Raw genomic sequence first — 12,214 nt, 5'->3', positions numbered from 1 at the left:
TTGAGTTTTTGATCTTTTTACAATAAATTTCTGTCGCCTCTCCCTCCGCCACCCGGTCACGCTGTTTTCCCCTCGTTTCTCTGCCGTCTCTCATGTAATCTCACTCTCTCTCTCCTCCCGCCTCACACGTGGTTTGCCATCTAACCTTTTGATATTTTGTTGCCCTTTTTTCTGGTTTTTTTTCTAAAAATTCAGAATCTGAATTCTAGATGAGCACGTCCACATCACCCATCTGGAAGTATGTGGGAATCACTGCCACCGGCGCCGCCGCGCTCACCATTTTTTTGAATTACGCGAGAAGACAGGATAATAAGAATATTATCGAAGTGGAGAGACTTCAGATGATGGTTGACGTCTTGGGGTGAATATTTGGAAATTTCAGAAAAAAATTTAAAATTTTTTTTTTTTGAAAATTTCGATTTTCAGCGCGAAGATAGATGATGTTGAAAGATTGCTGAAAGCCATGAATGAGGAGATCAGAAGTCATAGAGGACCCAGATTGAAGACGTCGAGTAGTAATGGAGCGTTGAAGACTGTCTCGTTTAAATTGGGTAGATAATTAGTAGTTAATTGGAAGGAAAAATTGGGATTTTTGGGCGAAAAATGGGGTTTTGAGTCGAAAAATCGGTTTTTTTTTTGCTGAAAATCGAGATTCTGGAGGCTAGAAACGGAAAATTTTAATTTTTCAGAGCAAAAAACTGAAAAAAATCCAAAATAAATCGGCGTTTTTCAAAATTTTTAGCAGAAAACGAAGCGAAAAAACCGAAAAAAAATCGGGTTTTTAGCTCAAAAAACACAAAAATTCAAATTTTTTGTGAAATCCCGGGGCTCCGGGGCTCGAAAATTCGCGTTTTTTTTCCAAAAATTCCGTCAAAAAGCGAGATTTTAAGCTCCTAAATTAGAAAAACTCGATTTTTGTCAAATTTTGTGCCAAGCGAAACGAAAAACACCTATTTTTCGAAATCATACACAGAAAATTAGAAAATTAACTAAAAATCTAGAAAAATGGAATTTTTCAGCTTAAAATCACCAAAAACACTGATTTTTTGTGAAATTACGGGCCCAATTTGCGTTTTTCAAAAAAAAATTGTCGAAAATCGGGATTTTAAGCTCCAAAATTAGAAAAACACCTATTTTTCGAGATCATACACAGAAAATAAACCGAAAAACGGGAAAAAATAGGAATTGCTCAAAATTTTGCTTTTTTTTTCGAAAATTTTCGTCAAAAATCTGGATTTTTAGCTCAAAAATACTCAAAAATTGACCAGAAAAATGGTTTTCAACTAAAATTTCCCAGAAGCCAGCTCCACTCGCCCCGCCCCCAGCACCTCCACTAATCGAATGTCAAGAACTCGAAGTTGGACATCAATCACTTCAGACTCTGAATATGGAGATGCCGAAGAAGATTGGTAAGATAGCAGAGAAGGCGACCAAAGATTAAACATAAAAAAGTCAAAGATAAGATATCTGAAAAACGAAAAGAGAAGAGAGAGATAAGATAATAAATCTTCTTCGGCTATAAAATGGCGTCATCTGGAGCTCATCACAGCTCATTCCTCCGATCATCTGCTCTTCTCGTCCCAACTTTACACTTTTCGCCGCTCTTTCCCCTCAGAAAACGTCTGTGAATTCTCTTTAGTTTCTGGTATTTCACTCACTTTTAAAAATGAGATCACTGGTTCTGGTTCCGCTCGCTATTATTCTGGCGTTTTCGCTATGCAACGCAAGGTAAGTTTTCAATGGGAACAGATCCTAATCGAAAAAAGAAAATTCCCGAAAAACACTGTTGCAGGTACACGGACGATCGCTCGTACGGTGACACGAAACCGGTCGACAGTCAGGTCAGTTTTCTCGCTTTTCCGATTTGAAAATAAAGGAAAAAACGCACTTTATACATTGATTCCTCCCGAAAAATGTAGTATTATCTGTACTTTACAGGGTGAAATTGGTATAAAACGGTTTTTTCATAGAGTTTTGATAATTTTCAGCAGCGAAACTGGTGAAAATAACTAAAGTTTTTGATTGTTTCCAATTTTTGAGATTTTTGAGCGAAAAACTCGAATTTCTAAGAATTTCAGCAGATTTTTGTTAGGAAAAGCTGGAAAAACTCATTTTTCAGCAGTTTTTTTCGCAGTTTTCACCCAATTTTGACCGGATTTGATCTAAAAAATCATGAAAACCCGCTTTTCCGCCGCCCAAAACTGAAATTGAATCGCCCGGGTTACGGTAGTTTGTCGTCAAATCAAATGCATTCTCCGCAAACACCATCACGTCAAATTGCGGACTCTAGATTTTTGATCACGGTGATTTTCTCGGAACCACTTGGTTTGATTTCTATGCCATCACATTGGCGGCCGCGAGCAAACCCGCTCTACTGCACCGTTGAAATTTCTAGACCCTCAACTTTGGCTTCAATTTTCTAAAAATTTAATTAAATTTCCCCCAAATCGAATTAAAATTACCCTAAAGAAAGGAATGGAGAATTTTTAACAATAAGTCTCATGCTATACTGTCTTCAGTTTCACAGTTTAATCGGCCATTCACTTTTCTTGACATTCAATACAGTGTAAAAAATTATTCCATTTTCGAACGCGCTCTACCTGCACGTGCGAGAGAAGAGAGACGCAGAGCCAAACGAGTGCCGCAGTTGCAAAAACCGCGTGCCAAGCTTGCATCAAGGCTCCGCCCATTTTATTTTACACTGCGGCCGAACTTTTTTTAGCGCTACCTACTAGCTGGTTCCGAAAAAATCACCGTGTTTGATGATTTTTGGTTATTTTCTGGCGCGATTTTCCGTGTTTTTAAAGTGAATTTCCCGGATTTTTGTTAGAAAAACATGTAGAACAAACAGTAAATATGGTTTCCAACCTAGAAATATCAAATTTCTATCAGTTTTGACCCAAAATTATCGGTGTTTTTCAGAAAGCGTTTTTACGGTCAAAATTAGGCTAAAACTGCGAAAAAACTACAGAAAAATGAGTTTTTTCCAACATTTTCAGGTAAAAATCCACTGAAATTCTTGGAAATTCGAGTTCATTTACTCAAAAATCGGAAATTTCCGGAAAAATGTGATTTTTTCTCCAAAAGCGCTTAAATTTTCCGGCTTTTAACCGATGAATTCTTGAAATTTTCAATTTTTTCTGATGACTCATCGAAATTTCTGCTCTCCCTGGTCCCCGTTTCGTTTGTTTGCGAACTTTCCGTGTAGCCTACGCCAAAAACATCGTCTCCATCTCTGCGCCCTCTCACTGGCACCACTCTCTCGCCTCGTATGAATCAACAACGCTGTTCTCGCTTTCTTTCTTTGCCATTTTTGATACGAATTTTCGATTTTCAGCGCAGAAACAATTTTCGGGCGATAAGAACTTTATATTCTCTTCTCTATAATACACATTTTCAGACTCAATCATCAATCATGTCATTCGAAGAGCTGGACAAACTTTTCGGCACCGATCGTGTCCAAGAGGGATACGACGAGTTGAAGAAGGTATTTATCGATTTTTTTTTGAAATTTCAGTTGGAAAAATCGTATTTTCAGCGCTACGACGCCGGCGAGAAGTCTATCGATATCCTCTGGCGTCTTGCGAAATTCTGCAACGAAATCGGAAATCGTGTCGAGAAGAACAAGAGAAAGGATATCATCCTCGAGGGAAAGAAGTACGCTGTCGAGGCGTGGAATCTCGATTCGAACAACTTTTTGGCGGCAAGATGGGCTGCTTTGATGTCTGGGAAGTCTGCAGAGTTCCTCGGAACCAAGGAGAAAATTGAGGAGGGAAAGCATTGCAAGGTATAAGCTCAGCACAGTTCTTACAACCGCGCTCCACCGCAAACGAGGGAGTATCGGCGAGAGACGCAGAGTTTTTTAGTTTTTTTTCTGGCGCCGACTCAGTTTTTCACAGTTTTTGGCCTATTTTCGCTATTTTTCATGAAAATTTACTGAAAAATAATGGAAAATAGCGAAAATAGGCCAGAAACTGTGAAAATGTGAGTCGACGCCAGAAAAAAAACTAAAAAACTCTGCGTCTCTCTCACCGATACTCTCTCGTTTGCGATGGAGCGCAGTTGTAATACAAATGCTTGGCTAATATTGATTTCAGAGTGAAAAGTTGTAATTTTTCTATAAATTTCTTTGCAGGAATACCTCGACCGTGCCATCTCCATCCAGCCAAAAGAGGACGCTCTCCTCCATCTCCGTGGTCGTTGGGCGCTCTCTGTCGCCAATCTCTCTTGGTTGGAACGCAAAGCCGCTTCGTTCCTCTACTCGGAGCCACCAACTGCCACAGTCGACGAGGCCATCGCTGACTTCAAAGCGGCTTTCGACATCAACTCTCTTTGGATCGAGAATACTGTGTACCTGGGAAAAGCTTACTATGAGAAGGGAGACAAGGCCGCTGCCAAGCCGTACTTCGAGCAGGCACTCAGACACACCGCTGCCAACGATAATGAGAAGGAGTTGCTCGCCGAAGCCAAGACTTTGTTTGGAAAATGTTAAATTGTGCATTTCGGGTTTTCTTCCCCTATTTCTGTTGTATTTATGTAATCTTTTCTTCTCTTCTTTCCCACTTTCCACCCTTGAATTCTTTTGCATTTTGTAATAAGCAACAACATAAAACAGTGAAATTAAATGGGCGGTTTATAGGCAAAATCGATATTCGTTCCTTTCGATGACGTCACTTTGCTCCAGAATTCCCTCAACTTCTCCTTCACATCACTCAACGTATTCTCCATCTCTTCTTCTGGAATCTGATAGAGTTCTGCTGGCGCGCCGTCTTCTTTTAGGCTGACGAGAAGACCCTGTTTTGCCTGGAATTTATGATGTTTTTTTGGAGGAAAATTGGATGAAATTTGGACTAACGATAGGCAAATCCTCGAATCGAACATCATAGTTATAGGCGGATGCGTAGGCGGCGAGTTGGCGGACGTAGCTGGCGTAGGAGAGGCTGAAAAAGCTAAAAATGGGTGACAAATCGAAAAAAATCGTGAAAAATGAGTTATTCGCCAGAAAAAACTGATTTTTCAATGATTTCAATCAAAAAATCGGAAAATTGTGAACTTTCCCTGTCAAAATTGGGTTAAAAATTGCAAAAAAAACTACTGAAAAAATGAGTTTTTTCCAGCTTTTTCAGACAAAATAATCCGCTAAAATTCAGGGAAATTCGAGTTTTTTGCTCATAAAATCTAAAAAATCGACTGAAAAATGCAAAAAATAGTAATTTTTCGCATTTTTTTGGTCAAAATTGAGTAAAACTGCAAAAAATCTGATTAAAATGAGTGTTTTTTCAGATTTTCCAGACAAAAATTCGCTGAAATTTTCACAAAAAAAAAAGTTTTTATTTCAAAAAATTGAAAATTTCCGGAAAAATCGGATGAAAAATGCGTAAAAATGACAAAATTGTGCATTTTTTCGGTGAAAATTGAGTGAAAACTGCGAAAAACCAATTCTAATAGGGGGTTTTCAGCTGTTTCAGACAAAAATTCGCTGAAATTTTCACAAAAAAAATAGTTTTTATTTCAAAAAATTGAAAATTTCCGGAAAAATCGGATGAAAAATGCAAAAAATAGTAATTTTTCGCATTTTTTGGTCAAAATTGAGTAAAACTGCAAAAAATCTGATTAAAATGAGTGTTTTTTCAGATTTTCCAGACGAAAATTCGCTGAAATGTAAGAAAATTCGAGTTTTCAGTCAAAAAATTGGAAATTTCCGGAGAAATCGGCTAAAAATGCGTAGAAATGACAAAATTGTGCATTTATTCGGTGAAAAATGAGATTTTTCAGCTGTTTCAGATAAAAATCCACTGAATTTTTTGGAAATTCGAGTTTTAATTGAAAAAAATTTGCAATTTTCGGTTCAAAGGTCAGTGAAAACTGCGAAAAACTAAAGAAAAATGAGTATTTTTCCAGATTTTCCGCAATTTTTATAATTTTTCGTCGTTTTCCAATCGAAATTTCCAGAAAATTGCTCCAAAAAGTGGGCGTGGCCTTGTCTACCTCTCCTCCCGTTGCTGACTGAAAGAAGATCGCGCCGGTGCAGTTTTCCAGTCGAGAATTGTCCAGTTGTCGCTGAAATTTTTTTTTTTAATTTCTAAATAAAAAAAATTTCCAGATTTTTCCAGAAAAATCTGGAATCGCCGTACTTCCACTTGACGACGGCATCGAATCGTCCTTGATAGGCTAGCAGAGGGTGTCGGACTCGTTTTTCGCAAATCGAAATTTCCGGATTCTGAATTTTCAGAATCACGGGAAACGCGCTTTTCATGTAGTTTCTTATCGCCAAATTCTTCTCCGCATCGATCTGAAATTCGGATTTTTCTATTTTTTTTTTGATTTTTTTTTCAAAAAATGCACAATTTGCTCCAATTTCAGCTCATTTTTTGGCGAAAAACGGTTTTTTTTTTCAAAAAATGCACAATTTCAGCCAATTTCAGCTCATTTTTTTTGGCGAAAAATCAAAAAAAAAAGATATTTTATTCAAAAAACGTGCAATTTCAGTCAATTTCAGCTCTTTTTTCGGCATTTCAGCTCATCTTTTGGCGAAAAAATCGAAAAAATTGATTATTTTTTCAAAAAACACACAATTTCAGCCAATTTCCGCCAATTTCTGCTTGTTTTTTTGGCGAAAAATCGAAAAAAAAAAGATATTTTATTCAAAAAACGTGCAATTTCAGTCAATTTCAGCCAATTTCTGCTCATTATGCTCATTTTTATTGGCAAAAAATATTTTTTTCAAAAAAAATCGCACAATTTCCGCCAATTTCTGCTGATTATTCTCATTTTTATTGGCAAAAAATGGATTTTATTTCAAAAAGATGCACAATTTCAGAAAATTTCAGCTCATTTTGTTGGGAAAAAATGGATTTTTTCATAAAAATGCACAATTTCAGCAATGTTCTGCTAATTTTTTGGCAAAAAATCGAAAAAATTTGTTTTTTTTTTCAAAAAATGTTCAATTTCAGCCAATTTAAGCTCGTTTTCTTTTGAAAAACGCACAATTTCAGTCAATTTCTGCTCATTATGCTCTTTTTTTAACAAAAAATTCCAAAAAAACGCACATTTCCTGCCAATTTCTGCTAATTTTTTTGGCGAAAAAAAGGATTTTTTTCGATTTTTTGGCGAAAAAAACGAACAATTTCAGACAATTTCTGCTAATTTTTTGGCGAAAAAACGGTTTTTTTTTCAAAAAATTGCACAATTCAAGTCAATTTCAGCTCATTTTTATTGGCAAAAAAATATTTTTTCAAAAAAATGCACAATTTCCACCAATTTCTGCTGATTATCCTCATTTTTATTGGCAAAAAAATATTTTTTCAAAAAAATGTACTATTTCCGTCAATTTCAGCTCATTTTTTGGTGAAAAAATGGATTTTTTCGATTTTTTGGCGAAAAAAAACGTACAATTTCAGTCAATTTCTGCCGATATCTGCTAATTTTTTGGCGAAAAATCGAAAAAAAAGAAGATATTTTACTCAAAAAAGTGCAATTTCAGTCAATTTCAGCTCTTTTTGGCATTTCTGCTAATTTTTTGGCCTAAAATCGAAAAACTCGATTATTAAAAAAAAAAACGCAAAGTTTCAGCCAATTTCCGCCAATTTCAGCTCATTTTTTGGTGAAAAAATTAATTTTTTTCAAAAAAATGTACAATTTTAGTCAATTTCAGCTCATTTATTGGTGAAAAAATGGATTTTTTTCGATTTTTTGGCGAAAAAAACGCACAATTTCAGTCAATTCCTTCTCATTATGCCCAATTTTCAGCATTTCTTCAACTTTTGTGTGAGTTCTTGTTCCCAACGCCATTCTATCCGTCATATAAGCCTTGAAAGCGCTCAATCCCATCTCATCGATTTTCGCTTTTTGCCATAAATAAAGTGTTTTTTGATCACTAATCGCTGATAAAATAGCGGATAGTGAGGGTCTTCTGAGTTTTGAGAGCTCTGGAGCCTCGGAGATTCTGGAGGATGTGGTGGTGGGATGGAGTGTTGAGTTAGTGAAGTCTGAATCGGTTGGAGGCACGGCGTCGATGAGTTTCGCGAAGTTTGGAGTGATGGAGGTGCCGAAACGAATTGTGCATTTTCGGGGGAGCATCTGAGAGGTTAATAGACACAGTAAATTGAAAAAAATACAATAAAAACTGGAAAAAATCGATTTTTTGACAGCAAAAAGTGGAAATTTTGGTGATTTTTCAAATGAATCGGCGAAAAAAAACGTGAAAAATTAACTTTTTTGAACCGGTTTTCGGTCGAAAATTCTCGAAAATGCATAAAAACGACAAAATTGTGCCTTTTTTCGGTGAGAATTGAATGAAAACTGCGAAAAAACGGCTTTTCCAGACCAATATCTAATCAAATTTTTCAAAATTCGGGTTTTTTACTCAAAAAATCGGAAATTTCTGGAATAAATGGGTAAAAAATGCATAAAAATGACAAAATTGTGCCTTTTTTCGGTGAGAATTGAATGAAAACTGCGAAAAACGGAAAAACAGCTTTTCCAGACGAAAATCCGCTGAAATTTTTTGAAATTCGAGCTTTTCGCTTATGAAATATCTAAAAATTGGAAAAAAAAATCAAATTTCCCAGTGTTTTCCACGAAAAATACGGCTAAAAATGCATAAAAATGACAAAATTGTGCATTTTTCGGTGGAAATTGAATGAAAACTGCGAAAAAAACACCTTTTCCACACAAAAATCTGCTGAAATTCTTGAAAATTCGAAAAAGAGTTTTTCGCTCATAAAGTTTCCAGAAGTTGTCCGGAAAAATCAACTGAAAAATGGGTTTAATTTCAGGAAAAACTGCCAAAAAACTACTTTTCGTCCTTTTCAGACAAAATTTCTTGGAAATTCGAGTTTTTCCGCCCGTAAAATATGTCAAAAATTGGAATTTTCTGGAAAAATCGGCTGAAAATGGATAGTTTGGAGCAGTGTGTGCTTACCGATAATTACTTTCCGGTAAATGCGCTTTCCGGCATACTTGTCAAATCACGGGCCGGGCCGGGCCGGGCCGGGCCGGGCCGGGCCCTCTGAAAATTTCAGGGCCCGGGCCGGCCCGCAGGGCCCGCAGCAAGCTTTTTTTTCAATATTTTGACGGGCCGGCCCGGAAGATTTTTTTAGCGGGCCCGGCCCGGCCCGGCCCGTGACAAGTATGCTTTCCGGTAATTTACCGGTAAAAATTTACCGAAAATTTACCGGTAAATTTCCGGTATTTACCGAATTTACCGGTAATTTACCGGTAAATCTAGTTGAAATTTACCGAAAATTTACCGGTAAATTCGGTAAAACCGGTAAATTTACCGGTAAATTCCGGCGATAAATTAAACAGGGCGCGTGAAAGGTCAGATGACGTGTAAAAATATTTGGAATTTTTCACACGTAAAAATAAATCCAAAAATATTAATTTCATTTCATTTACCGGTAATTTACCGGTAAATGGGCGTTTCGGTAAATTTTTTTGGTAAAAATTTACCGGTAAATTACCGGTAAATATTTACCGATAATTTACCGGAAAATTTACCGATAAATTTACCGGAAAATTTACCGGTAATTTACCGGAAATTTACCGGAAAATTTTACCGGTAAATTTACCGGTAATTTTCCGGTAAATTTACCGGTAAATTTACCGGTAAATTTATCGGTAAATTTTCCGGAAATTCACACTGGTTTGGAGTGATGGGGAGCATTTGAAAGGGGATCGGAGGGTTTTTTGACAAAATAAATTGAAAAAATACAATTTTTCCGAAAAAAAATAAAAAATAAATTAAAATTTATGCAACAATAACAGAACAATAAAACTAAAAGATGCAATCAAACTGAAGATTCCAATCGATATTTCTGATTGCGGAGCTGCTTAATTCGAATCACAATCAAAAACGTGTTCTCCACACCGTCCACCGGCAAGAATTGCACATCGATCGCGTCCAAAATGTTCTCAATCGGTGGCACGAACTCCGTCTGCACCGCCGTATCCAAAGCGAGACGTAGATTGTCCTGTTTCCCCGCATTCAACACACATCCAGTCACTTTTCCGTCTTTTTCGACTCCAAACAGAATTACAGCAAGACGTTGAGCGTTGAACGCGTCTCGAATGATTTGTTGGATATCGTGAGTCTCCATTTCAGCCATTTCCTGGGCGCTGCGACAATGGACGTCTGTGAATTTGCAGGTGGAATTGATAGTCATTCCACGCTTCACGGTGGGCACTTTCTTCCCGAGAGTCAGCAATTCATTGAGTGGTTTATCGTTCTCATAAGTCAACACTTTACAAGAATTGATCCAGCGATCGTCACGACGAGCGAATTCGAATCGCGGTGGGCGAGAGATGTTCCCGGTGCGGACATTGAAACTGGTACCGTACACATTTCTGGAAAAAAGAAAATTTTCAATTATATGGGTTATCCTTCTTTGAAATTGTCATAGCTCGCTTAAAACTCAATGTTATGATCTGAAAAATATACCAAAATGTAGATCTCGGCGAGTTCTATTAGCGTGACACGCTTCTTACAACCGCGCTCTACCGAAACCGAAGAAAATAGTGTGCGAAATTGAGAGACTTAGAGAAAAAGATACATTTTTCAAGGACATTTCGGTGGAGCGCGGTTGTAAGAAGCATGCCGTGCTAATATGTATGTGACCAAATCCGAACCGGAAGGCGGTAGTGCTTGTTTGCCAATTTTCGCGTTTTTGACACATTCTTAGTAATTCGGGTTTTAAAACTCGAAAAATCGAAAATTTCCGAGAAAATCAGCTAAAATATGCATAGAAATGACAAAATTGTGCATTTTCGGTTAAAATCGAGTGAAAACTGCAAAAAACTACTTTTCCAGACAAACATCCACTGAAATTTTTGGAAGTTCTAGTTTTTCGCTCAAAATCGGAAATTTTTCGCTCAAAATCCGGAAAAATCGGCTGAAAAATGCATAGAAATGAGAAAATGTGAATTTTACAGACAAAATTGAGTGAAAACTACAAAAAACCAATTAAAAATAAAGGTTTCCAGCTCTTTTTCATACGAAAATCTATTGAAATTCTTGGAAATACGAGCTTTTCGTTTATAAAATCTGAAAAAAATTGGAAATTTCCGGAAAATTCGGTTGAAAAATGCATAAAAAAGAGCGAAATTGTGCATTTTTTGATCGAAATTAAGTAAAAAAAAAAGAGAAAAACCGCGAGTTCTCGGCGAATTCTATGTCTGTGACCAAATACGGGCCGGTGGCGGATCGGCTAGAATGGCTTTTTTGCCATTTTGCACTTTTCCCCGGCCCGAAGCACATTACCGGCTCGTCATCCGGCCCGTGTTGTATTAGAGTCATAGAACTCGCCGAGATCTACATTTTGGTATATTTTTCAGCCCATAACATTCGGTTTTTAGCGACCTACGCGCCAAGTATGAAAATTTCCCGATTTCGCTCACTTTTTCGATGCGAAATCCGGTAGATCATCCACCGAGACTTCATGCTCCTCCTCATTGATATATTGCAGATATTTATCAATCGATGACATATCCAATACATTGTCTTCCGTGGATTCCTCAGATGTCTCCACCGAAACCGATCGACTAGCGCCAGTACTGATGCCACTATCCTCGGTTTCCAGCAATCCGCGATCGATTATTTCGGGCTCATAGTCAGAGAGACTCAAATCATCGAATAATCCATCTACAGATGGATTTATTTGATCTCCCGACAGCGCTTCGCCGAGAAGAGAATCCAGAAGCGAATTTTCTTCGTCTCGTGGAGCGGAAGACCCAATTTCTAAAGAAAAATCGTAAATTTTCAAAAAAAAATTCCGTTTTTTTCTAACCTGCGCCATCCGGAAGCTCTACTACATCTGACTTTTTCAGATTTAGATCCCAATCCGTCTCCTCCTCATCTTCCGACTCGTATTCTTGCTCGGTTTCCTCCGGATCACTTAGAAACTTTGAGAAATCTTCTTCATGTTCGGAATCCTGAGGAATTTACGAATGTTTTGATTAACTGTCAAGTTTTCAACTAACCGAGAACAAATCCAGCTCATCAAACGACCGAAAATCCGCCATTTTTGGAGAGAAAATTCAAAAAATTCAATTTAAAAAAATTTTTGCAACGTCTTCTACAGTAAGAATTTAAAGGAGCATAGCCAAAATTGGTACTGTGGTTCTCGACACGAAAGTTTTTCTTTTTTTTTCTAGCGCGAATAACAGACAAATAAAACGTTTTTTCTGGAATTTTTTTGTTTCGAAATTTAAAAAA

General features: G+C 37.1%; 3 protein-coding genes across 3 annotated transcripts; 1 reads left to right on the top strand and 2 right to left on the bottom strand.

Annotated features, from left to right (window-relative positions):
• Positions 1-209: 209 nt before the first annotated feature.
• Positions 210-4,492, top strand: GCK72_016868 (uncharacterized protein; the record flags this gene model as incomplete). The annotated part of the gene is made up of 7 exons (XM_053731742.1): positions 210-361; positions 427-551; positions 1,298-1,409; positions 1,793-1,841; positions 3,401-3,487; positions 3,539-3,787; positions 4,136-4,492. 7 exons carry the CDS (start codon positions 210-212, stop codon positions 4,490-4,492), a joined length of 1,131 nt encoding a protein of 376 aa, XP_053580655.1.
• Positions 4,493-4,620: 128 nt separating this feature from the next.
• GCK72_016867 (uncharacterized protein) lies at positions 4,621-8,079 on the bottom strand (the record flags this gene model as incomplete). Its single annotated transcript, XM_003094410.2, has 5 exons — positions 4,621-4,803; positions 4,856-4,940; positions 5,989-6,060; positions 6,135-6,292; positions 7,711-8,079. 5 exons carry the CDS (start codon positions 8,077-8,079, stop codon positions 4,621-4,623), a joined length of 867 nt encoding a protein of 288 aa, XP_003094458.2.
• A 1,712-nt stretch (positions 8,080-9,791) lies between these two features.
• GCK72_016866 (uncharacterized protein) lies at positions 9,792-12,021 on the bottom strand (the record flags this gene model as incomplete). Its single annotated transcript, XM_053731741.1, has 4 exons — positions 9,792-10,347; positions 11,398-11,737; positions 11,787-11,931; positions 11,980-12,021. The coding sequence occupies 4 exons, from the start codon at positions 12,019-12,021 to the stop codon at positions 9,792-9,794; spliced, it is 1,083 nt and encodes a 360-aa protein (XP_053580654.1).
• Positions 12,022-12,214: the final 193 nt, after the last annotated feature.

Source organism: Caenorhabditis remanei, chromosome V (assembly GCF_010183535.1).
Source record: "Caenorhabditis remanei strain PX506 chromosome V, whole genome shotgun sequence".
NCBI lineage: Eukaryota > Metazoa > Nematoda > Chromadorea > Rhabditida > Rhabditidae > Caenorhabditis > Caenorhabditis remanei.
The sequence above is the reverse complement of the archived record's forward strand: the minus strand, read 5'-3'. Positions and strand labels throughout refer to the sequence as shown.